Source organism: Callospermophilus lateralis, chromosome 14 (genome assembly GCF_048772815.1).
Source record: "Callospermophilus lateralis isolate mCalLat2 chromosome 14, mCalLat2.hap1, whole genome shotgun sequence".
NCBI classification, from domain to species: Eukaryota; Metazoa; Chordata; class Mammalia; order Rodentia; family Sciuridae; genus Callospermophilus; species Callospermophilus lateralis.
The window spans coordinates 33,366,698-33,392,202 of NC_135318.1; the positions used below are offsets into that span (position 1 = coordinate 33,366,698).

At 36.0% G+C, this 25,505-nt stretch overlaps 1 protein-coding gene across 4 annotated transcripts in view; it reads left to right on the top strand.

The window, feature by feature from the left end:
- Positions 1-25,505, top strand: part of Mta3 (metastasis associated 1 family member 3) — a 136,555-nt gene that overhangs the window by 47,507 nt on the left and 63,543 nt on the right. For all 4 annotated transcript variants that reach the window (XR_013088591.1, XR_013088592.1, XM_076832912.1 and 1 more), the window contains exons 5-7: positions 7,673-7,736; positions 11,946-12,063; positions 24,894-24,996. Coding sequence is in view for 2 of the 4 variants with exons in the window: in XM_076832912.1 (XP_076689027.1) it covers positions 7,673-7,736; positions 11,946-12,063; positions 24,894-24,996 (285 nt within the window). In the remaining 2 variants the exon portion in view is untranslated. The remainder of the gene's footprint in view (positions 1-7,672; positions 7,737-11,945; positions 12,064-24,893; positions 24,997-25,505) is intronic.

Consider the following 25,505-nt stretch of genomic DNA (forward strand, 5'->3'; position numbering starts at 1 on the left):
GGGAGTTTAAATTAAAGACACAGACTCTAGTTACCTTTAAAGCCAGCCCCAGGACAGCTCCTCGAACCCCCAGCCTCAAGCTACCCAAGAAGTAACGAGGTTTACTAAAGAGGTGTGTGTGTGTGTGTGTGTGTGTGTGTGTGTGTGAGAGAGAGAGAGAGAGAGTGTGTGTGTGTGTGTGTGTGTGCGCGCGCGCACGCGTGCGCGCGCGCGTGCTGGGGGTGGGGGGGAAGAACACGCCTGGGAAAGGACTTTTATTGGGGAACAAAAATTCTGGGGACAATCTCATCCAATGAATGTTAAGGGGGGCAGTGTTCCAAGGTTAGATGAGACGATTGGATCTTCGAGGGCTGTGGTCAGGCACGCCTTCACATGGACAAGCTCTAGGACCCAAGAAGGGTGGGAAAGCTCTAACACAAAGAAAAGTGTCTGAGCGCCTCTCACCCAGCCAGGGAGGTAACTCAGTCACGTGCAGGGATGGCATGTGTATATCAAAAGACTATATTATACACCATTAATATACAATTTTTGCCTTATATGCCTCAATAAAAGTGAGGGGAACTCTGGTTGTCCATTAAGATAGAAGTTGGAAACTGGGTGTGGTGTAGCACGCTTATAATTCTAGCAGCTCAGGAAACTGAGGCAGGAGGATCACAAGTTCAAAGCCAGCCTCAGCAACTCAGTGAGACTCTGTCTCTAAATAAAATATAAAAAGGGCTTGGGATGTGGCTCAGTGGTGAAGCACCCCTGGATTCAATCTCTGGTACCAAAAAAAAAAAAAAAAAAAGAGAGAGAGAGAAATTGATTGAAGAGATTTGCAAAAACATGAAATACTACCTCTCACTGTTCATTAAAAATTTTTTTCCAAAAATATATTAAGGGACTGGGGCTGTGCCTTACTAAGTTGCTGAGGCTGGCTTTGAACTCACAATCCTGCCTCTGGGATTACAGGTATATGCCACTGAGCCTCTGGGATTATAGGTATATGCCACTGTGTCTGGCTAGAGCAATTAATTTTTGAAGTTAAACTTTTTCCGTAGGTGGTCATGCATATCATAAACTAATAGATGGTCAAAATGTTTATCTGTAAACAGATTTTTTTCTGTGTAAACAAAGAATGTTCCAAATACTCTGCAAAGCTATTTGTAGTAGATGGGAGTAGATTGTCAGAAGTTTATTTATTGATTGGTACTGGGGATTGAGCCCCAGAGGTTCTCTACAACTGAGCTACTTTCCAAGTCCTACCTCAACTCCTTTTTTTTTTTTTTTTTTTTGGTGGTTTGAGACATGTCATTCTATGTTGCTGAGGGCCTCACTAAATTACTGAGGCTGGTCTCAAATTTGCCATCCTCTTGCCTTAGCCTCTTGTGTTGCTGGGATTACAGGCATGTTGCCACTGTCCCAGCTGCCAGAATTTATATGTTGCCATGGTTAGGGTAGTTTCTACCTAGTTTGGATGAATGCTTAGTGTACCCTTGAACCAAAAGCAATGGATGGTAGTTGGGGACACTGCTCAGTGGGAGAGCTCTTGTCTGATACGCACAAGGCTCTGGGTTTGGGCACAGGCAACCCTCCCCAACCAAAAGCAGTGAATGATAGAGCAGTCCTTTCATTTTCAGGATCACGGAAAACTGTTCAGAATCCCGTCCTTTTAGAAATTGAAACTTTTTTTAAAAAAGCATTCTATGTATATATGAGCAATGAAGCCTGTGTCTATAAGTAAATTATGATGCTGCTGCTATGTTGCGTTTTTTTTTTTTTGGTGGGGGTGTACTAGGGATTGAACTCACTGAGCCACATCCCTAGCCCTGTTTTTATTTTATTTAGAGACAGGGTCTCACTGAGTTGCTTAGAGCCTCACTTTTGCTGAGGCTGACTTTGAACTTGGCAATTCTCCTGCTTCAGCCTCCTGAGCTGCTGGGATTATAGGTGTGCACCACTGCACCCCGCTATGTTGTGGGTTTTAAGTAAAGTTTGGGGATAGCTCCTTATTGGATCTTGGATCATGAAGATCTTGCCTCATTCTTTTTTTTTTTTTGGCTCAGTGCTGGGGATCAAAACAGCATTTCATACCTCGAACATGCTAAACAGGTGTTCTACCACTGAGCTCTGTCCTCAGTCTTACCTTATTCTTACTTATGACTGTTGTATATTACTCATTAATTTAATCCCAACTAATGGATATTTGGTTCAGTTTAGTCTTTTGCTGCTAAAAATGATATTGCAAAGAATAAATTTTTGTATGGGTGATTTGACATTTTTGATTGTGAGTATACCTGTCAAAGTAAAATTGCTGACAGTGTCCTAATACAGTGTTTTGTATTTGGTATATATATTTTCATATAGGTAATAACATAGTACTCCCCTGTGGATTAGCATCTCTCTTCGGTTTATCCATTAATGTTTTAGAAGCTTATTTGAAATCTTTTAAAAAATATTTTTAGTTGTTGATGGACCTTTATTGTATTCATTTATTTATATGCGTTACTGAGAATTGAACCCAGTGCCTCACACATGCTAGGCATACACTCTACATTGAGCCACAACCCCAGTTCCTGGAATCTTTTTTTTTAAAAGGCGCTAATGAAGGTAGTTTTCTTTTTTCACATTTTATTATGCTGATATTTTTATTTTAAGAAGTTAGATTTTGCCAGCCATGGTGGCACATGCCTGTAATCCCAGAAACTCAGGAGGCTGAGGCAGGAAGATTGCAAGTTCAAGGATAGCCTCAGCAACTTAGCAAGACCCTATCTTAAAATAAAAAGGGTGGGGATATAGATCAGTGGTGGAGTTAAATTCCCAGTAACAACAACAAAAAATTAAAAAGTTAAATTTTGTAATTTGTTTTTTGTAATCTGTAAACAAAATTTGAATTAGCCAATCTGGTACCCATTGCTGAATATACATAAATCTACTCAAGAAATGAATTCAACATGAGGAAGTTATTTAGTATGCCTATTAGGATCTTAGGATTGTTAGTAGAAGGAAGACTGAAGGGAAAATATAGTAAGTAAAGAAAACTCATGTCACGGTTCAAAAAAGAAAAGAAAAGAAAATTTAAGTCTACTAGTTTACTAGTTAAGCGCACACCCACATTTTTTTTTTAAGCAGCAGTACCAAAGATCCAACCTAGGGCCTTGTGCATGCTAGGCAAGATCTCTACTGGCTGAGCTTTGTCCTCAGCTCTTAGCATGCTTTTTTTGAAGATTGTGTTTTTCTACATAATCTTTAGTTTGACATCTTAGTGGCTTGTGGATTGAAGTGTTTCTTATTCATATCACAGTGCAGAGGAGGACTGGGTTGCATGCAAAGCGTATCCAATATGTTGTCATCAGTATTGGTGTTCCATGTGTTGTGGGACTAAGATTTTTTCACTCTCAGAACAATATCTTGGGCTGGGGATATAGCTCAGTAGAGTGCTTGTTTCTCATGCACAAGGACCTGGGGTTCAATCCCCAGCACCACAAAAACAAAAAACAAACAAAACAAAGAACAGTGTCTTTGTTACTCTGTTCTGGAGATGAGAATCTATCTTCCTACTTCTGTTGTATCTCTGGAACATTCCACTTCTTCTTATAAGATGGTTCTTCTTCTTTTTAATTTTTTTTGTAGTTATAGATGGACAGAATGCCTTTATTTTATTTGTTGATTTTTTTTTTTTTTTTTTTTTATGTGGTGCTAAGGTTGGAACCCAGTGCCTCACATGAGCTAGGCAAGTGCTCTGCCACTTAGCTACAGCTCCAGCCCCAGGATAGTCTTATTGAAAGGGAAGGGTAGCAACAAGAGAAGGTCTTTATCCTCTTGTTTCCTCTTTGACAGTTTCTTTCATATTTGTTATCAAGTCAGTGTTACGGATAGAATGGGCTTCCTAAAATACTGCTTGTTATTCCTTTTTCTTCAGAAAACCACAGACCTATTAATTGAGAATTCTCTTTTTTGGCTTTTCATTCCTCCACTTTACCTGTTTCAATAGCCAGTTGCCTCATTTTCATTTCTATTCATTAACAAGTATGAAAACGGGGTGTGAAGGTTTGACTGTCATCTAGTAGGGAAAGGCCAGGGATGCACAACCCTGGCTATAGTGCTAGGATCCAAGAAGGCCTGATGTAGAGTCATCACTGTCGGCTGTCCTTGGTCCCTCAGTGTAGTATTCATACAGTTCTATGCACTTTATCTAGTTAAGTTCCCCCTTTCATTTTAAATTTAATTTTATTATCTAAAAAAATATAGATATATAATTGTCTAATAATATACAAGATGGTTCCCACTCTGTAATCATTTCCCATTCTTCTGTATTTATCAATCTAATTGCTACTATTAATTTTTCAGTCTTAGAAATTTCACTTCTTTTTCCTATTTCCTTTCCCTGTGTTTCCAGAATTTCCATGACTTTTTTTTAACTTAACTAATTTTTATGTTATGAACATGTAAATATTCTTACATATTCTTTCTTGTATAACCTTTTCTTTTCTTTGGAGTTATCATTGTTTTGCCTTTTCCTTTTGATTTTCCAACATATAAAACTTTTTACGGGGGCTGGGGATGTGGCTCAAGCGGTAGCGCGCTCCCCTGGCATGCGTGCGGCCCGGGTTCGATCCTCAGCACCACATACAAACAAAGATGTTGTGTCCGCCGAGAACTAAGATAAATAAATATTAAAAAAATTAAAAAAAAAACAAAAAACCTTTTTACGCTTGCATATCTGAATGTGTATGTATTTCACCCTCGGCTCAGGATTTGTTTAGATACAGAGTTCTGGTTTGGAAATCATTTTCCTCTGATGTTTGACTTTTCCTCGTTAGTCCATTTTAAAGTGTTTCTGTTGTGATGTCTAATTTTCTGAAAGCATTTTTGATCTTTGAACTTTGTCATTTTTTTGTTTGGTTGTTCATTGTATTCAGGGGACTAAATGCTGGATTAAAATGTCTATTCTTTAAATGTCCAATCACGGTATGTAGTATTTTGAGATTTTTCTTTATATGAAAAATGTTCAGAATCCAGAGTTTCTGGCAAATTTAAAAATGTAAAAATGGCTTTTTTAAAAAATGAAGAAATAATGGCTTTTGTTGAACATGGAGAATTTAAAGTCTGTTTCTACATCTACAGGAGTTTTTTTTTTATTGTTTTTGTGGTACTGGGGATTGAATCCAGGGCCTTGCATATGCCAGGCATGTAAATTTCACTCTCAGCCAGAAGTTGGTTTTTAAGTTTGGCCACGTAGGGATCACCGTGGTCATACTTATTAATTGTGTAGGTTCCTGGACCCATCTCCAAGAGAATGGGATTCAGTAAGTCTGGTATGGCACAAAGAAAAAGTTAAAAAAATTTTTTTTGATAACTGGAGCTAGAACCCATTGAACGACATCCCTAGTCCTTTTTATTTTTTTTTATTTTTGAGACAGGATCCCACTAAATTGCTGAGGGGTTTGCTTGCTATGTTGCTGAGGCTGGCCCTGGACTTGGCAATCCTCCGCAGCCTTCCAAGTCGCTGAGATTAAGGAGTACACCACCATATCCAAACATGATTCAGTATTAAACGTTACTTAACGAAATTAATGTTAAAAATATTGCTTTGTCAGTATAGCAAAAAAAAAGTATTTCAGACTCTTTTCAGAAATTCCACTTATTGCCTCAGCATGCTGCATGTGTAAGCGCATGGAAGTTCTCTGTTGATGTGCTGATGCACCAGAGTAATGTCTCTGTATGTGGTTCTGTCCCTTGTAAGGGAATGTCAGGTGTGTGTTGACTTGGAGTGTTATATGTGTTGAAGGAATAATGCTAATTTTTATGCATTCACTAATAATGTGTGAATAAAATCTATTAGGTACATAGAAATCTTTATAACTCTTCCAGGAACCAAAAAAGAGATTTACTAGTATAACGTGTAATATCATATATCCTCAGAGTAATATTTCTAAGTTATATTAACTTAGGATGATTATCTGAGAAAGTTGTTTTTATGATAAGTAAAAAAAATGAGTATAGAGTTGGAGAATTCTTAGAAAATGTACCTTTTAATCAATATGTTAGTTTAATTTTGGTATTTTGGTTTGCTTTCAGTAGTTTTACTTTTTTTAATATTTATTGTTTAGTTGTAGTTGGACACAATATCTTTATTTTATTTATTTATTTTTATGTGGTGCTGAGGATCAAACCTAGGGCCTTACACATGGTAGGTGAGCGCTTTACCACTGAACCATAATCCCAGCCCACTAGTTGTTTTACTTTGAATTGTACTTTTGTAATCCAAAAGCATCTGTTCTTCTTTCCTGCTTAATGTATATGTGGTGTATTTTGTGTGTGTTTGTGTGTGTGTGTGGCTGGGGATTGAAGCCAGGGCCTTGAGCATGTAAGGCAAGTACTCTACCAGCTGAGCTATATTTCCAGCCCCGGTGTATTTGTTTTTGCATGTTGGCTTTTGAAGCTGTTGTAACTTCTTCTTCTTCTTTTTTTTTTTTTTTTTAGAAAAAATCAAATGACATGACATTTTTTTAGTGTTTTTTTTTTTTTTTTGTGTGTGTGTGCGTGTGTGCGTGTGTGTGTGTTTAAATTTTGTGGTATTTGGGATCAAACTCAGGTCATTGCTTGTGAGGCAAGCTCTCTACCCTGAACTATATCGACAGTCTGATGTTATGACATTTAAAGATATTTTTTGCTAGCCCCCACCCAAAGATACTTTGTAAACCCTAATCATTGCTTCTAACATGAATAGTTCGTCAGAATTTCCCAGCATATCTGGAGATAGAGTAAAATTTTATAGCTGGTGAGAATAATTTTTATAAGTGGTTGTAATAATTCTTCTACCTAGATAATCTTAGTTTTTCTTGAAGTGTTGGCAAGCCTTTTTAAAATAGATTTTCATATCTGAAGTCAGGTCCAGGCCTCTGATCAAAGGTAAGTGCCAGAGCTGGGGTGTATCAGGCATAAGGCCTGCGTTCAATTCTCAGCGTGCGTACACATACACACACCCACACCCCAAAAAGAAAGAAAAATAAATGCTTCCAGACCTCAGGGTTTGTGAATTTATGGATCTTTATATTGTCTCTTATTCTATTGGAAGTTTCTTGTGTTTAAATTTTAACTAGTCTGTAGAGAAGTTTCAATAAAGGTAAATTAGTTATATCCTTATATGAAGGTGTATTATTTTTTGGCTCTTATATGGAGTGACTACTTAAGAAATCTGAATATTATTTTAGTCACTGGTTTGTATAGTGCTGTTTTTGTATGAAGATCTCTTGTATAAACTTACTTTGTAATATCTGTTTATAGATTAAGAAACTCAGTCTGAGGTCTTTGTATCTACTTCCCACCATTATTAATTAGGAAATAAAATGTTCCATGTTGTTAGTATTTATCACTTATACAATTTCTGTCATGGCCTGATCTCTCTAAATACCTACAAAGTCAGCCCTTTTTTTGTAGGTTACCCAGCACTAGCATTGAAAAGCAGGTATAAGTGGTCTAAATATATGCATTTAAATATACTCCTAACTGCCATCTAGTTTTTTTCTTTTTTTTTTTTAAATTCAGTTTTTCAAGGAGAACTTCAAAACTGCCATCTAGTTTTAATCTTACTCTCCTGCCTTTTAGTCTTCCTGGCTTTGCATGTGCCATCACTGTGAAGGTAACTGATGACAGACTGACACTTATTCATGTTTTTATCTTCCAACAGGGGAAAATGCAGTGTTGCTCTTCTGAACGAGACAGAATCAGTATTGTCATATCTTGAGAAAGAGGTAATTCATAGTTATTCCTGTTCTGTGTGTTTTTCTCTCTTTATTTCACGTGAAGCCCATATCTTTGTTTTTTATTTCCTTTTGTACCAAATCATGATTACACCATTATAGTGTTACAGTAAAGGTGTAATGACTAGAATGTGTTTGTGTAATTTCATTTTCCTGGTTAATTGAGGTAAGAGCAAAAACTCTGCTTTGTTTTTTTTAGTCACCAGTGAAAGGCTTTCACAAGTTAGATAAATACTGTTGGCTTAAATAAATAGATACTTTAGTGTACTTGTTTGGTATACTTATTTTCTATATGTTGGCTTTAACAAATGAATACTTTAGTATACTCTGTTACTTTTGTTTTTTAAATAAATGGCTTTTCTTTTAGATTCTTTCCAGATGAGATTTTGCCATTGTTGGTTTGTTTCCTTTTCTGGAATCCTAATAAAGTTTGTCAATTAATAATATTTCTTTCTCTGAACCTCAACAAGAAACATTTAACAGGTTGAATTAGATAGAACATGTACTTCATTGGAAGGAGGAAGCTCTTATAACAGAATGTTCTATTGTATACATAAGATTAGATATATTTTACTATTATTGATGTTTTAGTGTTTAATCTCTGTTTTTTTTTAATACTCCCCACCCCATTCTCTGTTTCCTTCCTTCCTTCCTTCCTTCCTTCCTTCCTTCCTTCCTTCCTTCCTTCCTTCCTTCTTCCTTCTTTCCTTCCTTCCTTCCTTCCTTCCTTTGATTGAACCCAGGGTACTGTACCACTTAGCTATACCCCAACCCTTTTTATTTGAGACAAAGTCTAACTACATTGCCCAAATTGGCTTCAAATTTATAATCTTCCTGCCTCAGTCTCCTAAAGAAGCACCACTGTTTTGCCATTCCCCATTCTTTTTTTAAATATATTTTTTATTGTCAATGGATCTTTATTTTTTAATATGTAGTGCTAAGAATCGAACCCAATGCCTCACATGTTAAGTAAGCATTCTACCACTGAGCTACAACCTCATCCCCCCTATTCTTTATTACATAACTGTATTTTTAAAAAAGAATTAGAGACATATTTCCTTTTAAAAAGTATTTCTTCTGTACTCAAAAGCATTGTTCCTATCTCAAAAGAAGAAAATATAACATAAAAACTTTAATATAAACAAGGAGAGCTATTGTTCCCTAGAAAATCTATTTTAAAAGACTAGAAAAGAAAAAAAAACACACACATACAAGAAAACACACAAAAAAACTTTTCAAAGTGGATAAAATATAACAGTGTTTATAACTTATGCTTGTGAAATTTTAAAAAGATGGTAGATTTTTGTTATTAGTCTGTACAAAATGATGGATAATAATAATGCTCAGGGATTGTGGCTCAGTGGTAGAGCACTCGCCTAACACGTGTGAGTCTCGGGGTTTGGTCCTCAGCACCACATAAAAATAAATAAATAAAATAAAGATATGTGTCCAACTATAACTAAACAATAAATATTCAAAAAAATAATGCTCAGAAATTAACATTAGTTCAGAGAAGAAGAAATAAAATGGCAAGACATTCAGTATATTTCAGTGTATTTTATTGGTATATTTGGATAAGAGGAATTTTTAAATTGATTTTCCCCCCCTTCTTATTTATTGTATTTGCTTAAGAACTTTAGTTGATGAAACTTAGAAAAGATCTTTATCATCTTACCTGATACCTGATTTGATTTTTGACCACTTGCTCCATTTCAATCTTTGGGCTAAGAAAAATTAATCTCTCTCTCTCTTTGCAGGATGAAAAAGTTAGGAAAATAATACTGCTTGTATCATATACTTTTTGATTTGAAAAACAGTTTTTTGTGTGTGTGATTTAGATTTGCTCTCTTGTCTATTACAAGATCATCCTTGAAAGATTTGTTTTGGTTTTTTAGTCATTTAAAAATACTGAGGGGCTGGGATTGTAGCTCAGTGGTAGAGCACTTGCCTCGCAAGCATGAGGTACTGAGTTCAATCCTTAGCACCACATAAAAAAATAAACAAAAATAAAGATATTGTGTGCATTTACAATTAAAAAAATAAAATACTGAGCCTGGACAGCGTCATATGTCTGTAATCCTAGTTACTCAGGAGGCTAAGGCAGGAGGATTACAAATTCAAGGCCAGCCTGAACAACATAGGATACCCTGTCTCCAAAAAAAAAAAAAAAAAAAGAGGGGTTGGGGATGTAGCTCAGTGGTAGAGTGCTCTGGGTTCAATTCCCCAGTGCCACTAAATAAATAAATAAATAAGTAGTGCATAAAATATTGAGATTGACATATTCGAAGTTGTTAACTCAAAGAACAGCTTTGTAATCATTATTCTTTACTTTTAACTGTTCATGAAATTGGCTGATCTAAATGTTCTTAAAACTTTTTTTTTTATAATATAGTCTAAACATATTTCAAATATTTTCCTATATCAGTACATACAGATCTAAGGATTTTAAACAACTGTTTGACTCTAAGTATACTCATTTCTCTGTGTGTGTGTGTATGTGTGTGTGTGTGTGTGTGTGTTGTCGAGGACTGAACACATGCTAGGCAAGTACTCTACCTTTGGGCTCAACCCTTGCGCCTAAAATCCTTTTTTTAAAAAAATATTTATTTTTAGTTGGACACAATACCTTTTATTTATTTATTTTCATGTGGTGCTGAGGCTCGAACCCAGGGCCTCACACATGCTAGGCAAGCTCTCTACCGCTAAGCCACAACCTGAGTCCCCTAAAAATTTTTTTTTTATTGGATCACCATGTTAATGAGTTGTACAGATTAAAAGGGACCTTAGGTATCTCTGGTTTTAAATCTCATGAGGAGCCATTGGCAGTGTTTTCAGATACTGAGTAATATGCTTCATTCTTTTTGTCTAGAACACAAAACAAAGAACCCTGAGTACATAGTGATCATCCCCTCTTACTCTGTTAAGGAGGATGGTTTTTTATATTTTCTTATAGATTTTACTTCTTAGATAACATTTAAAATATGCACAAATATCACATATTAGTGTCACTTTTTAGCACTTGTTTAATCTTTTCTCCTGACAGTGATCCATGGTTAAAATATCATGTGGAATTTCTCAGAGAATGGAATAACTTTATTTTTTCCCCTTTGTCCTTACTATAGTATGTAAGAGCCCTAAAAGGAGTCACTTCACAGTCTGGTAGTTATCTTTTATTTGCAGCTTGCTTGGCTGATCTTGGTAACATGCTGATGGTAGGGATAAGCCATTCTAGCATAGAATGCAGAGAATTATACAATACATGATCTCTTGATCCTAATGGGAAGCAGAGGATAGGACTTTGCTGGTTTAGACTCCAGTGGCTCTACAGAATTTAGTACAATACTGGTGGCCAGGTCATTTTCTCCTTTAAGCCGCGTAACTCTAGGGCATTTGAGCTTCTTAAAGGACCATTGGAGTGTTTATGTGTTCTATTGGTGGGTGGTGTAGTTTAGTTATGTTTGTATGCCTGTCTGTACACATTCCTGTATTTCAGAATTTAAAAGAGAACTGCAGAATTATAATTAGTAAGTATTCAATTAAATTTCTACTGTAATATTCATAAACTACATGTAAATTCAACTCTTACACAGTGTAGTCAATGTGAGATGTGTGTGTCTTTTAATATTTTGAATAAAATGTAGTATGGACACTTAAACAATTACAGTGCCTGTGTCCATGAAGACAGCCTGCTACTTGGTGCAGACATTAGAGGTTAGAAGATACTTGATTTTAGGTGTCTGACCTTTGAGTTTTGGTTTAACTTTGCTAGCTTTCCTAAACTCTGTTTTAGAACAGTTAATGTTTTTCTCTTTCAAACTATAACAAATAGGGCTGGGCTTGTGGCTCAGTGGTAGCACACTTGTCTGGCATGTGTGAGGCACTGGGTTCGATCCTCAGCACCACATAAAAATAAATAGATAAAATAAAGGTATTAAAAAAAACTAAAACAAATAATAAAACCTTATAATCTACTTTAGTTAAAGCTATTTCTTTTGCTTTTTAAAATTCTGCACTATTATACATGATGATAATGACACCGTACTCTCCTTAAAGACTGAATTTTATGAATTTGTTCACATGAAGGAAATTTTATATATTCTCTGAAGTTTTATGCTTTTATTATTGCGACATTGATTTTATTGCTCTACAAACAGTAAAAGGAATTAAGTTTACCTAGGTATTTTCTGTCATTTTTTTCAGGATACCTTTTTCTACTCCTTGGTCTATGACCCCTCAGTGAAAACACTATTAGCTGACAAAGGTGAAATCAGAGTGGGTCCTAGATACCAAGCAGACATTCCAGAAATGCTCTTAGAAGGTACGTTTTCTTTTGGGTTTCAAGTTCTATGAAAACCTGTATTTTGAAATTCAAGTATTCTCATCCTCATGTGCAAGAAGCAAATTTAAAAGTAGAGTTATGAGCCCTTCCAGCCCTAGAAGCATAACAAATAGCAGTGGGAAATGATTTCTCTCATCAGTTATTCATTTGTGACTTCAGAGATTTTTTTGAGTTTTACAGCTATATCTGTCTGTAAGTATAGCTTTAAGATCGTTAGTGGTTTTGAACTTGTGTTTTAATGTGGTATGCTTATTCCTTGAGATTGTTGAATCCCTTTGAAGTCATCTAGCCCAGGTGGTCATGGAGTCTAGCAAACAGATACATTTTGGTGGGTTTTTTTTTTTTTTTAAGCTAATCTGGGTACTTTATGTACCAGAAGAATTCAAAGCTTTACATTTTTCAAAACAGATCATTCCTAACAAGTCTTAGTTTTCTTTCTCCTGTCACAACTGTATACTAAGATCTATTTTCTAAAATAAAGTAAAATATTTTTACTGTTAAAAAACGAAATGCCACAGGCATAGTGGCACATGCCTGCAATCCCAGCTACTTGGGAGACTGAGGCAGGAGGATTTTAAGTTTGAGGCCAGCTTGGGCAATTTACCTAGATTCTGCCTTAAAATAAAAATTAAAGCTGGGAGTGGTGGCACATGCCTGTAATCGCAGTGACTCACAAGGCTTCAAAGTTCAAAGCTAGCCTCAGCAACTTAGCGATGCTCTAAGCAATTTAGTGAGAATCTTCTCTCAATATAAAAACTGAAATGGACTGGGGATGTGACTCAATGATAGAGAACCTTAGGTTCTCCTGGCCAAAAAAAAAAAAAAATCAGACTGTGTAATGTAGACAATGAATGCACTGCCTCTTCTCCTTCATTCTACATGCATATTGTAACTGTTCAGGGCATTTCTTTTGTTCACACCTGGGCTTGCAAGGTTCAGGAACACTTCTCATGCAGTGGCACACTGCACATGTTATTTTGTAACCACTTCTTTCTCAACAGTATATGACTGGCATTTTTACATAAATAGAGTGAATTCATTCTGTTTTGTGACATTATCGTTCTTTTCTTTCCATGGATGTATAATTTCTTTTTTAAAAAACTTTATTCTAATTCCTTATATATGACAGCAGAATGCATTTCAATTCATATTATATATAGCCATATATACATATTTTTCATATCTCTGGTTGTACAATGTAGAGTCACACCATTCGTGTCTTCATACATGTACTCTTCATACATGTACTTAAAGTAATGTTGTCCATCTCATTCCTGCCCCCACTCCCTCTCTCTTCCCCTCCCTCCACTTTGCCCTATCTGGAGTTTATCCATTCTTCCCATGGTCCCCCCTCCATCCCCATTATGAATCAGCATCCTTTTATCAGAGAAAACATTCGGCCTTTGTTTTTTGATATTGGCTAACTTCACTTAGCATTATATTCTCCAACTTCATACATTTACCTGCAAATGCCATGATATTATTGTCTTTTAATGCTGAGTAATACTCCATTGTGTATATATGCCATATTTTCTTTATCCATTCATCTACTGAAGGGCATCTAGGTTGGTTTCACAGTTTAGCTATTGTGAATTGTGTTACTATAAACATAGTGTCCCTGTAGTATGCTGTTTTTAAGTCCTTTGGTTGTAGACTTAGGAGAGGGATAGCTGGATTAAATGGTGGTTTCATTCCCTTTCCAAGAAATCTTCATACTGCTTTCCATATTGGCTGCACCAATTTGCAGCCCCACCAGCAACGTATGAGTGTCTTTTCCCCCAGATGGATGTATAATTTCCTTTTCCAGTCTCCTAATGATAGATTTTTAGGTATTGCCATTTTTTTTTGGCATTACAAAAGATGCTGACAGAAAATCTGCACATATATAATGTTTTTAAAGTCACAACTCCCTTGAAATGAAATGGTATATAAAATTTTTTGTTGTAATGCTGGGGTTTGAACCTAGGACCTTGCAAATGCCAGGCAAGTGCTCTTCTGCTGAGCTAATCCACTCACCCCTTTATTTACTTTTTAGATACTGAAAATCGTTTGCCCTGCATTTTTATGTATGAGGGACAGATTCTCCCACCAATGCTGGTCATTAGGACTCTTGCCTGCCTTTGTTTTTACTTTTTCTTCTAGATGAAGTCATATCATTGTTTTTTTTTTTTTTTATTTGAGCATTTATTTTTAAAAATTATAATTATGGACTGGGGTTGTGGCTCAGAGGTAGAGCGCTTGCTTAAGCATGCGTGAGGCACTGGGTTTGATCCTCAGCACCACATTAAAAAAAAAAGGTATTGTGTCAACCTAAACTAAAAAATAAATGTTTAAAAAATATATAATTATGCTTGCCATGGTTACTTTTAGCTCTTCTGTGAATTTCTTATGCATTTTTTTGTTTGTTTCATTTTTTTTTTTTTTTTTTTTTTGTACTGGGGATTGAACTCTTGACCACTGAGCCACACCCCCAGCCTTATTTTGTATTTTATTTAGAGACAGGGTCTCACTGAGTTGGTTAGCACCTCACTTTTTTGCTGAGGCAGCTTCCTGAGCTGCTGGGATTACTAGCATGTGCTGTTGTGCCTGGCTTCTTATGCATTTTAAAATCTGGTTTCTTATTTTTTATTATTTGTTGATAAGAACTTTTTTAAAAAATATTTTTTAAGTTGTAGATGGACACAATACATTTATTTTATTTGTTTATTTTTATGTGGTGCCAGGGATATAACCCAGTGCCTCACACATGCTGGGCAAGTACTCTATCACTGAGCCACAACCCCAGCCCTTGATAAGAACTTCTTGATTATTAAAGGTATTTATCCTTTGTCCATAAGTATTTCCACTTTTGTCATTTGATTTTTAAAAGAGTTTTTTAAGAATATTTTGGGCTCTTTTTTTTTTGTAGTTGGACACAATACCTTTATTTGTTTATTTTTATGTGGGCCGAGGATCGAACCCAGCACCTCACACATGCTGGGCGAGTGCTCTATCACTGAGCCACAACCCCAGCCCCTAAAGAATCTTTTAAAAATATTTTTTTAGTTGTAGGTGGACACAATACCTTAATTTTATTTTATGTGGTGCTGAGGATTGAACGAACCCAGGGTTTCACACATGGGAGATGAGCGCTGTACCACTGAGCCACAACCCCTGATTTAAAAGAATTTTAATAGTGACTTTTAAATTTGTTTAATAGAGAAGTGTAGAATTTACTGGGGCTGGGATTGTGGCTCAGCGGTAGAGCATTTGCTTAGCACATGCGAGGCCCTGGGTTTGATCGTCAGCACCACATAAAAATAAATAAATAAAATAAAGATATTGTGTTCTACTACAACTAAAAAATAAATATTAAAAAAAAGAAGTGTAGGGGCTGGGGATGTGGCTCAAGCGGTAGCGCGCTTGCCTGGCATGCGTGCGGCCCGGGTTTGATCCTCAGCACCACATACAAACAAAGATGTTGTGTCCGCCGAAAAAACTAAAAAAAAGAAAAAAATTAAAATTCTCTCAAAAAAAAAAAAAAGTGTAGAATTTATCAGTCTTTCCTTGAAGGTCTTTGCGATTTGCACAAAAAGCCCTCTACTTTTGTTTGGCTTCCATCTGGTTATTAAAATGAATATGCTATTCCATGGGTTCTTCTCTCTCTTTGCATGTTTTTACTTCTAGAAACCAAACTCAAAAGTTAAGTCAACAGATAACGCACAAGAGTTAGATCATAGGATACATGGGTGTCCATGGTGGGTAAATGGGTGGTTATGAAACATATCAAGCCTCAGACTTTAAAATTCTTATAAATTCAAATACCTGGAGGGTAAGTCAGTAAAGCTGGGAGAGCAAAATGCCAAGTCTCTATTGATTGTTTTGGCAGTTTTTTTTGAGTGGATTGTTTGTAGTGAGTGAGTTTATTACAGGTTGAGACTTTGTTTATAACTTTTTTGTTGCAGTGCTAGGGTTTGAACCTCTGGCCTAGTACATGTCAGGCAAGGGCTTTATTACTGAATTTATAGCCCCATCCCTTTTTAAGTTTTATTACAAGACAAGGTCCTTTTAAGTTGCACAAGCTGGCCTTGAACTGGGTAATCTTCCTATCTTAGCCTCCCAAGCAGCTGGAATTACAGGTGTGAGCCACCACATTCAATTGCTTGTGACCTTCATGTCTGTGCAAATCACCTTGTCTCACAGAAATCAGTTTTGGATGTTTACAGTCCTTAGTGTTTGGTATTAGACTTACAACATTGTACTTAAGTAATTAGTAAACATTATTTCACTAAAAGATTTTGGTTTTTAATTTTATAGCTAGTGCTACAATGAGTATCCTCTTTTATAATGTATACTGCATGCTCTATAGATATAACTGGAAAATGTGTTTCAAGATGTGAAATTGCTAAATCATTGGGCACGTGTGTTTTAAATTTTGTAGAAGCCGCCAAACTGTCTTCCAAGTTGTCATTTGTATGAGGGTATTTTCTTATTCTAATTAACTTAGAATTTATATGCAGTAAACCTCACCCTTTTTAGTGTACAATTCTGTGAGTTTTTGACAAATGTATGTTCTTCTAGTAAAACAGTTCTGCAAGTCCATCTGTGTACTCATTGCACAGGTCCCCCCGCTTGGTTCTGCATTCCCAAGCAGCCTTTCATTATTCTTCCCTAAATGTGATCTCTCACTTCTCTCGGCTCTGTAGATCAGGTCATTCACATAATCTTTTATATTGTTTTTATAATGTGGTCTTTCAGAGATGTTTATTCTGTGGTTCTCCTTTGAGCATTGTGTGTAAGCCTAGACATATAGTAGAGTTACATATTTTTGCTTATTAGTGATATGAATAAGTGCTGAACCAAATACAGGTTGGAATGCTTCAAATAACAGTGCGGGGAAAAAAGCCCCAAAACCAAAAACAACAACAACAAAACAAAAACCAGATCATACAGTCTCGTAAGCGCTTATTTATTTGAAAAACCATTTGAATATAGTATTGGCCCCCGAAAAGCATAAAGGGTGGGATATAATTTGGAAAACATATATACCTAGCTCGGAATTTTTTTAAAAAAATTATTTTAGGAAACAATAGATAAAGTACAATATTTATTCTTTCAGTTCTCAGAAAAAACATGTGGTTCTTAGGTTTGTATTTTCCAGGTGAGAGCAATGATTCTTAACAGGTTGTAAGTTATGCCTGCTATCTAATAAAGGATCCTTCATATTAGCAAAATGGGAATGAATATTTATTGATGGTATATCTTGTAGTTCATGAACAAGTGTTAATTGATTTATGTGGGTCTGTGTGTTAGTTGACTTTTAACACAATGTTTCTCCTAGTTTTTCTGTGGGTGAGTGGTTTTTTCAGAAATATTACACAATACAACCTTAAATAAGAAAATCTGATTGTTACGGACAGAGTGGGAAGCATACCCTCATTGAGCTTCTTGAGGTACCCTGGTGAGCCATGGGGCTCAGGGGTTTACCATTTGAGCTACTGGTGAGTACTGCACACCTGGTACAAAATCTCCAGGAAACTGTGCAGTAAAAGTACTTATGTTGGGCTGGGGCTGTGGCTCAACAATAGTGCACTTGCCTGGCATGTGTGAGGCTCCAGGTTCAGTTCTCAGCACCATGTATAAATAAATAAATAAAATAAAGATCTATTAACAACTAAGAAAAAATTTTAAAAAATAAAGTACTTATGTTGAGTCTACTTCCATTTGTAACCTAGCAAAACCAAGGGACTCCACTGTATTCTCTTTTTCCATTTTTCTATCTTAAAATTTATTTTATTGCAAATAACACAAAATGTTGGAAATGCAGTTATACTGAAAATAAAAGTATCCCTGAGGGTATCTCTTCTTAATTGCTGTCACTTTTTATTCATTTAACATGTTCCTTCAGGCTGCTTGTTATATACATATGAAATTATATACTGTGTTCCATAGTGCGGTCGTTATGGGGCTTATTTATTTATCACTTACATGTTTTACGATATGGAAAGTTTTCTCTCTCTCTTTTTAAATTTTTTAAAATGTGATTCTAGGTAGGCAAGCATTCCACCACAGAATGGTTCCAATCCTCTTCCCTCATTTCCTGGGAGTGGGATGTGGGTCTTTATGGATTTTTTTTTTCCTTACTGCTGAAGTTTGTCTTTAATTTGTTGATTTCTTCCGTTCGGATTTTGTTAGAATTCTAATTTGGTTGGGATATATTGATTGTTTTTATAATATTGAGCATTATATGGGTCTGTTTCTGAGTTTGTGTTCTGATCCATTTATCTCTCTGTGCTCTTGTGCCTCTCTGCTTAATTACAGAGAATTGGTAATATGTGGTAGGGCCTGAGAATGGTCCCAGTCCTAGCTCTTATCTTTCAGTGTTTTCTTACCTTTTGCTGCATTCTTATTTTTCCTAATGAACTTTTATCATCAGCTTGGCGAACACCTGAAAAGACCCCTCCTCCTATTAAGTTCTCTAGAGAGAATAGACGTTTTGATGATGTTTAAGTGTCTTAACCAGAGATGACTTTTTCTTTTTTCAAGGCTACTTTTAAATATTATGGGAGTGAGGGTCCCCCCACCCCATACAGTTTTAGTCATATAGATTTTATTACATTTTTAAGTTTATTTGTAAGTTTATAACTTGTTAGTTATTTATACATTCATCTTTAATAAGGAACATCACATTTGTAGATTTTATAGAAAAATACATCCCATGCCCCCCACCTTTTTCTTTGTAGTTCCTGGGAATTGAATGCAGGGCCACCACTTCTTATTTTTTATTTTGAAACAGTGTCTTGCTAGGTTGCTTAGGTTACCCTTTTGTGATCCCCCTGCCTCACCCTCCTCAACTGCTGGGATTAGAGGAATGCTCCAACGTACCTGACCCAATTTTTTATAAAATCATAAATGAAGAAGTTATTTTGGATTCTTATTGCAACCTCAAGCTTTAAGCTTATCCAGAATTTTTCTGTTCACTTATAATCAGGTGACCAACTAGATACAATGTTTAAAGAACCTCTCTTCCCTTTTCTTCCTAATGAATATGTTTTAGAGGGGGAGGGAGTAGGGACACCAATAGATATGCGAACAATTAAACTACACTTGAAAAGCACAGACATTGCCATCACTGAAACAACTATGTATAGCCAGGATCTGATTGCAGAGAAATTAAATAGTAGAAAATATAATATTCATAAGTAGATAGATAGTTAGGATTTAGCTTTAATACATGCATACTAATCTTTTGATACTCCTGTGGGCACATTTTTGTTGGTTTAGTTTTCTTTTCTTTTTTTTTTAACTGTGCTGAGGATTGAACCCAGGGCCTCACCTACGCTAGGCAAGAGCTCTTCCACTGAGCTACACCCCCAACCTCCCGAGTGGGTACATTTTGACCAGTGGCCAGATTCCCATTTGCATTGGTATGAAATGTAGAACTAGAATTAATATCCTGGGTAGGTGGCAGGAGCAGTACCATGCCAGAATATGTTTCAGGCTTGCTTTCTTGGAGAACATATCTTGATGGATTCTAAAAGATTGTTACGTCATTTTCTTGCTAGTGAATAAAAGTGTTTTTGTGGCTTTGGAATTTTAAAATTCACTTATGGCTACCTACCACCTAACAAACTCTGGAGGTCTAGAATGATGAGAATGTAATTTGCAAATGAAGGTAAAGTTTTTTTTCAGATTTTAAATCTTACATTAAGTTTAAATAAGCCACTTACACATTTTCCATAGAAAAAGTGGGAAATTTGGAATTTTTATTTAAATGTGTTGGAATATTATTATTTAAATGTGTTGGAATAATATTATTATTATTTTATTTAAGTGTGTTGGAATTTATTTTACATGTTAATTAAAATTTCTGTTTAAATATTATAATAACATTAAATTATTAAACTAGAATTTATTCTGGGTTCACAATTTGGGTAAAACTTGGCTGATGTGTTTTAATTGGATAAACTTGGGAAATGATTCAATCCCTGTAACTTCCTCTTTATGGAGTGTATCAAAGCACGGTGGCTGGTGAGTAAAGGAAATAATTCTCATGGAGTGTTTAGGACAGGGCTCAACACTCTGTAGCTGTTACTGGTACTTCTTTCCTGTCCAACTCTGTCTATTGCTGTTACTTAAACACTTGTCAGTGATTAGGAATTTCAGGAGCTATCTCTCTTTGAGAGTTACAGAATTAATTAGTGCATCTTTTACTACAATAATGCATGTTTCTAAAACTAGAATGAGCTCATCTGTAGTCAGTAAATAGGAAAATGGCAGTAGACAAAGTAGAAATTATGTTAGTACATGGGAGGCTTTCTCCAGTTAGGGAAAAATAAGAATTCATTCTCACAGTTGAGAATTTATGGAGGGAAAAAAAAGAAGAAAAGGTATTTGGTTATGGTGCCTTACACCTTTAATCCCAGCTATTCGGGAGATGGGGTAGGAGACTCACAAGGGTATTTTTGTTGTTGTTATTGTTGTTGGATACAATACCTTTATTTATTTATTTAATTATTTTATGGACACAAGATCTTTATTTTATTTATTCATTTTTATGTTGTGCTGATTGGACCTAGTGCCTCACATGTGCTAGGTAAGCACTCTACCACTGAGCCAAAATTCCAACCTGAGGAGAATCACTCAAGTTTAAGGCAATTTTGTGAGAGCCTGCCTCAAAAATAAAGTTAAGAAAAAGTGTTGGGGATGTACCTCAGCGGTAGAGCTTTTGCCAACCATGTGTAAGGTTCTGGATTCCATCCCCAGTACCACAGAAGATTAAAAGGAAGAGATTCTATAGAAGTGCCTTCCTCTAGTGCAAGCACCAGCCAATTTAGTGGCCTCAAAATCTGTGGCATTTTCTACTATGTTAAAACCATATTGGGATGCTTTGAGTTATAGATGAAGAAGCTATGAAAACATTTCTCTAGTGTTTGAAAAGGAGGATTGACCCTGCATCTTGGATTCTGTTTTTAATTTCACTGACCCTGTACATATGGGCCTACATATACTCAGTGGAGAAAGCATGAGTTCATGGTTTTTATTTCAAGACAAGTTATTGCCAAGTTGCTGATGCTGGCCTTGAACTTGTGATCTTCCTGCTTCAGCATCCTGAGTTGCTGGGATTGCAGGTATGTGCCACCATGCCCAACGTATTTCTGCACTTTAATCAACACTTTTTTTGGAAGGGGCCAGTGGGACTTGAACCCAGGGCCTGGGCAAGCTTTCAACCACAGAGCTTCACTCCTAGCCCAACTCGTTTTGATTACTGTTGCTGTATTTTATAACACCATTCAGTTTGGTTAATCCTTTCCCTTCTTATTTTAATAAAAAAGTATTTGATTTGTAGAAATCATTAAAACGATTTTATATACTCCTGAAACTAAATTTTTATACATTTAATCTAGTGAGATACTTTTGTAAAATGATACTGTATATTTTTATTTTCACAGCAAATGTCATTTTTGAAACATTTTCTTTGTTTTAAGTGTCACCAAGTTTTTTATGTTTGTTTTTTTGATATCGTTCTAGTAACTCACTATTCATTATTTCATATCTTTATACTTTGGCTTGAACTTTCAGAACAATATTTAACAAAAATGGTAATAAATGGCATCCTTATCTTATGTATTTCTGAATTAAATATAACATAAGAGCATAGTGCTGTGTTAACTGGTACAAAGAAAATGAGTTGTAGTTTGAACAAAGAAAGTTTCCTGTTGAGGAAAGGACCTCTTGAATGAAAATGTGATGCAGCCTTAGTTCTTCTGAGTATGTGAACACCATTAGGTTAAGGGAAGCACTCTGTCTCTTCTAGAAATTTTAAAATATAGTTGGAGGTATAACACAAACATTTAAAATCATCTCTCTATCTGCATTTCTTCAAAATTATATGAAGCAAAAATAGGAAGTTACATACAGTGATGTAGTTAATTGTCAGGTACATTTGTAGGAGTTCAGTGTTTGGCCTGAATTATCATAAATGCAGGAGGGAAGTGAGACTATTACAGTGGCTAAGAATGCACATGACCAAATCATGAAATTCATCTCTATTATAGACTATTTGGATATTGCTGCTAGGTTAGATGAAATTTAGCAATACAAATTATAGGTTCATTCAAGAGCTTTTCCCAGTGAAAAGATAGTCAAACTGTTATATGAATATAGTTATTTGGTGAATCAAAAATGAGGCTTTCATTTTATCCACATTGTTTGATATAGAGCATTTCTTTATTTAGTTTTTTGCTGTTTTTTTTTAGTTGTAGATGAACACAACATCTTTATTTTATTTTTATGTAGTGCTGAGGATTGAACTCAGTGCTTCCCACATAAGAGGTGAGCACTCTATCACTGAGCCACAACCCCAGCCCTTGTTGCTGTTTTTTTGTTCTCTGGCATTGTGTATATGTTTGGTGTTAGTCTGAGTGCATCCAGGAGTGTATTTTTATTGCTTGTAATTCATTTTAGAATTCTTATAATAAATTCTGATATATACTGTAGATTCATGGATGTAGTTGAAATTTATCAATTTAACTAACTCAAATTTCAGTAGTAAATATCAGTCCTACCCTTACATTCTGCAGATTATAACAGAAGGGGCTGAATACTGAATAGTACCACTTCAGCTCATTCCTGTATTTCATTTTTGCCATAATAATTCTTATTTTTTTTTTTTTTTAGATACAGGGAAGTTTATTGGTCTCCATTCTCAAGTTTCATATTTTACAGCTTTTTTTGTTTTTAACTGGTCTTTACAAGTGAACCTGTATTGTAGATTAAAAGAAGGGTGGGAAGAGAAATATGCAAAAGAAAAAAAGGGGAAATGTTGGTTTTTGTAAACAAAAGCTATGAAAAATGAAAACTTCAAATTTTTTTAGATCTCTGTGGCTAAGCACTTGCTCTGCTCTGCTCTGCTCTGCTCCTACTTTGTGCTGGGAGTGGCAGTTGGTCCCTTAGTTACTTACCTTTTACTATCTCTATCCTGACAGCAGTGGGCTGATTGAGACTGCAGGTTGAGTGGCACCTCGTCTGTCCTCTCCTTTTCCATTGATACCCACTTGCTCCTGTGCTAGGAGTCGGTCATCAGGGACTCTTCGGTTTCATGGTATGATGTCACTGAGTATAAGGCATGCTACCTGATTACACATGGCAGTGATCAAAATTAAAACAAAGCCAAACTCATTCTCTGTCAGCAAAGAGCTCTTACTTAATCCAGTAGAATTCATAGTCATAAAGAAAAATTCCAGTTGACTCTTATGATTTTACTTCTTTTCTTCCCTATCTCTCTCTCTCTCTCTCTCTCTCTCTCTCTCTCTCTCTCTCTACTGAATATTGAACTCAGGGACACTTTATCCCTGAGCTACATCTGCAGTACTTTTAATTTTGAGATAGGGTCTTGCTAAGTTGCTGGGGCTGGCCTTGAACTTGCTCCCCTTCCTGCCTCAGCCTCAGCCTCCCAAGTCACTAGGATTACAGGCGTGCACTATCACCTTTGGCCTATTTCCTTTTACTATCTTTTGTTCTGCATCAAGTCCTGCCCAATGGTTGTATCTCCCTGTAAGATGTTAAAGCATCTTGTACCATAGTGAGTCCTTGGCCTTCACCTCCTATTTGTGTTCCTTCTTTCTGCCAATGCCAGCACTATCCATACAGCCCATAAGACTTGAAATCTAACCTCTACCTCCATGTGTCACTGGCATTCTGAATCTTCTCTTCACTCTCTGTTGCTATTCTAGCACCATGTTTCAGCTCCTCATTAACTGCAGGTGGAACTCAAAGGAATTGGATAACATCTTTTTGACCTCATCAGTTACCTGTGCAGAGTAAATCACATACCATTGCTAACTAGGACAGTCGAAGTTTGGTTCTGGTTTTGTCCTTCCCTTACTCAAAAAACAAAGGCTTAGCCAGGTGCAGTGGTACATGCCTGTAATTCCAGTGACGAGGAAGGCTGAGGCAAGAGGATTTTAAGTTTGAGACCAGCCTGGGAAACTTCGTGAGACCCTCTCTGGAAATAAAGTAAAATGTGTTAGGGATATAGCTCAGTAGTAGAGCACTTGCCTAGCATGTGTGAGCCTCTGGGTTCAATCATCAGTTCCCCTTCACCCCCAGCCCCTGCCATGTACATGCACAGGCAATAGCTTCCCATTACCTCCAAATAATCTGTTCAGAAAATCTGTGTAGAATCTCCAGTAATGTGTTCATAACCCCCCTTCTGTTGACTATCTTTTCTCATTCCCCTTAATTTTCTCCAGGCAAAAAAAGCTATTTTTCTATCACATTTTAATACCCTATGGCTTTGTTCCTGTTCTCATAGTTTTTTAAGTCCTCTTCCTCTACCAGGGTTTCATAACCTTTCAGTTCTTAGCAGAAGTGCCGCTCCCTTCATGACATTGTTTCCTAGCTAGTCCGACATGATTTCTCTAGTCTTTGGATTCTTTCAGCCATATTAATATGTCTCTTATGACATCTATTTCTTTTATTTGTATCAAAGGCATTTATGCACATGTTTTATCATAGTTGAAGTATCTTATGGCAGGGATGATTTCTCTTTTATCTTTATATTCCTTAGCATGGGACTCAGTGCCTCACGCCTACAGGTGCTCAGGAAATGCATGCTACTGCTGATACCAGATGGTTGGTTTGGTTTTATTATCCTCATTGTTCACTTTATCAGGTTTTGTTCATCTGCTGTCTGAAAGAATGTATTAAAACTGTGAACACTTACCTTACATTGGAGCATTTCTAATGCTGTTGTGAGTGTAGTTTCCAGCCACGTGTGTCAGTGTGCTTTGTGAGTAACCCAAACTCTTTCCTTTGTTCTTGGGCAGGAGAATCAGATGAGAGAGAACAGTCAAAATTGGAAATGAAAGTTTGGGATCCAAATAGTCCACTTACAGACCGACAGATTGACCAGTTCTTAGTTGTAGCTCGGTAAGTATGACATCTTTGAGTAAAGAAATTTATTTTTATTTTTATTTTATTTTTTTAAAGAGGAGAGAGAGAGAGAGAATTTTTTTAATATTTAATTTTTCACTTTTCGGTGGATACAACATCTTTATTTTATTTTATGTGGTGCTGAGGATTGAACCCAGCGCCCCGCACATGCCAGGCGAGCGCGTTACCACTTTAGCCACATCCCCAGCCCCAAGAAATTTCATTTTATAAAAGAAGTTATAGATGTGTGTATTTTTTTCTATGTGCTTACTTTTCCCCATTAGTTGTATTAATCTTTTTCTAGTTATGTAAGGAAGCTTTATGTGTGTCACACTGCCTCCTGAGTAATATGATTTACTATCATTTATTTCAGTTTAAAAATAGATTTATTAATTTTCATTGCTTAAGAGAACAGAAACGTATAAAGAAGAAATTCATCACCTGAAATCCCATACCTTTAATGAAAGCAATGATTTCTTTTGCTCTGAACATGGCTTTACTCTAGA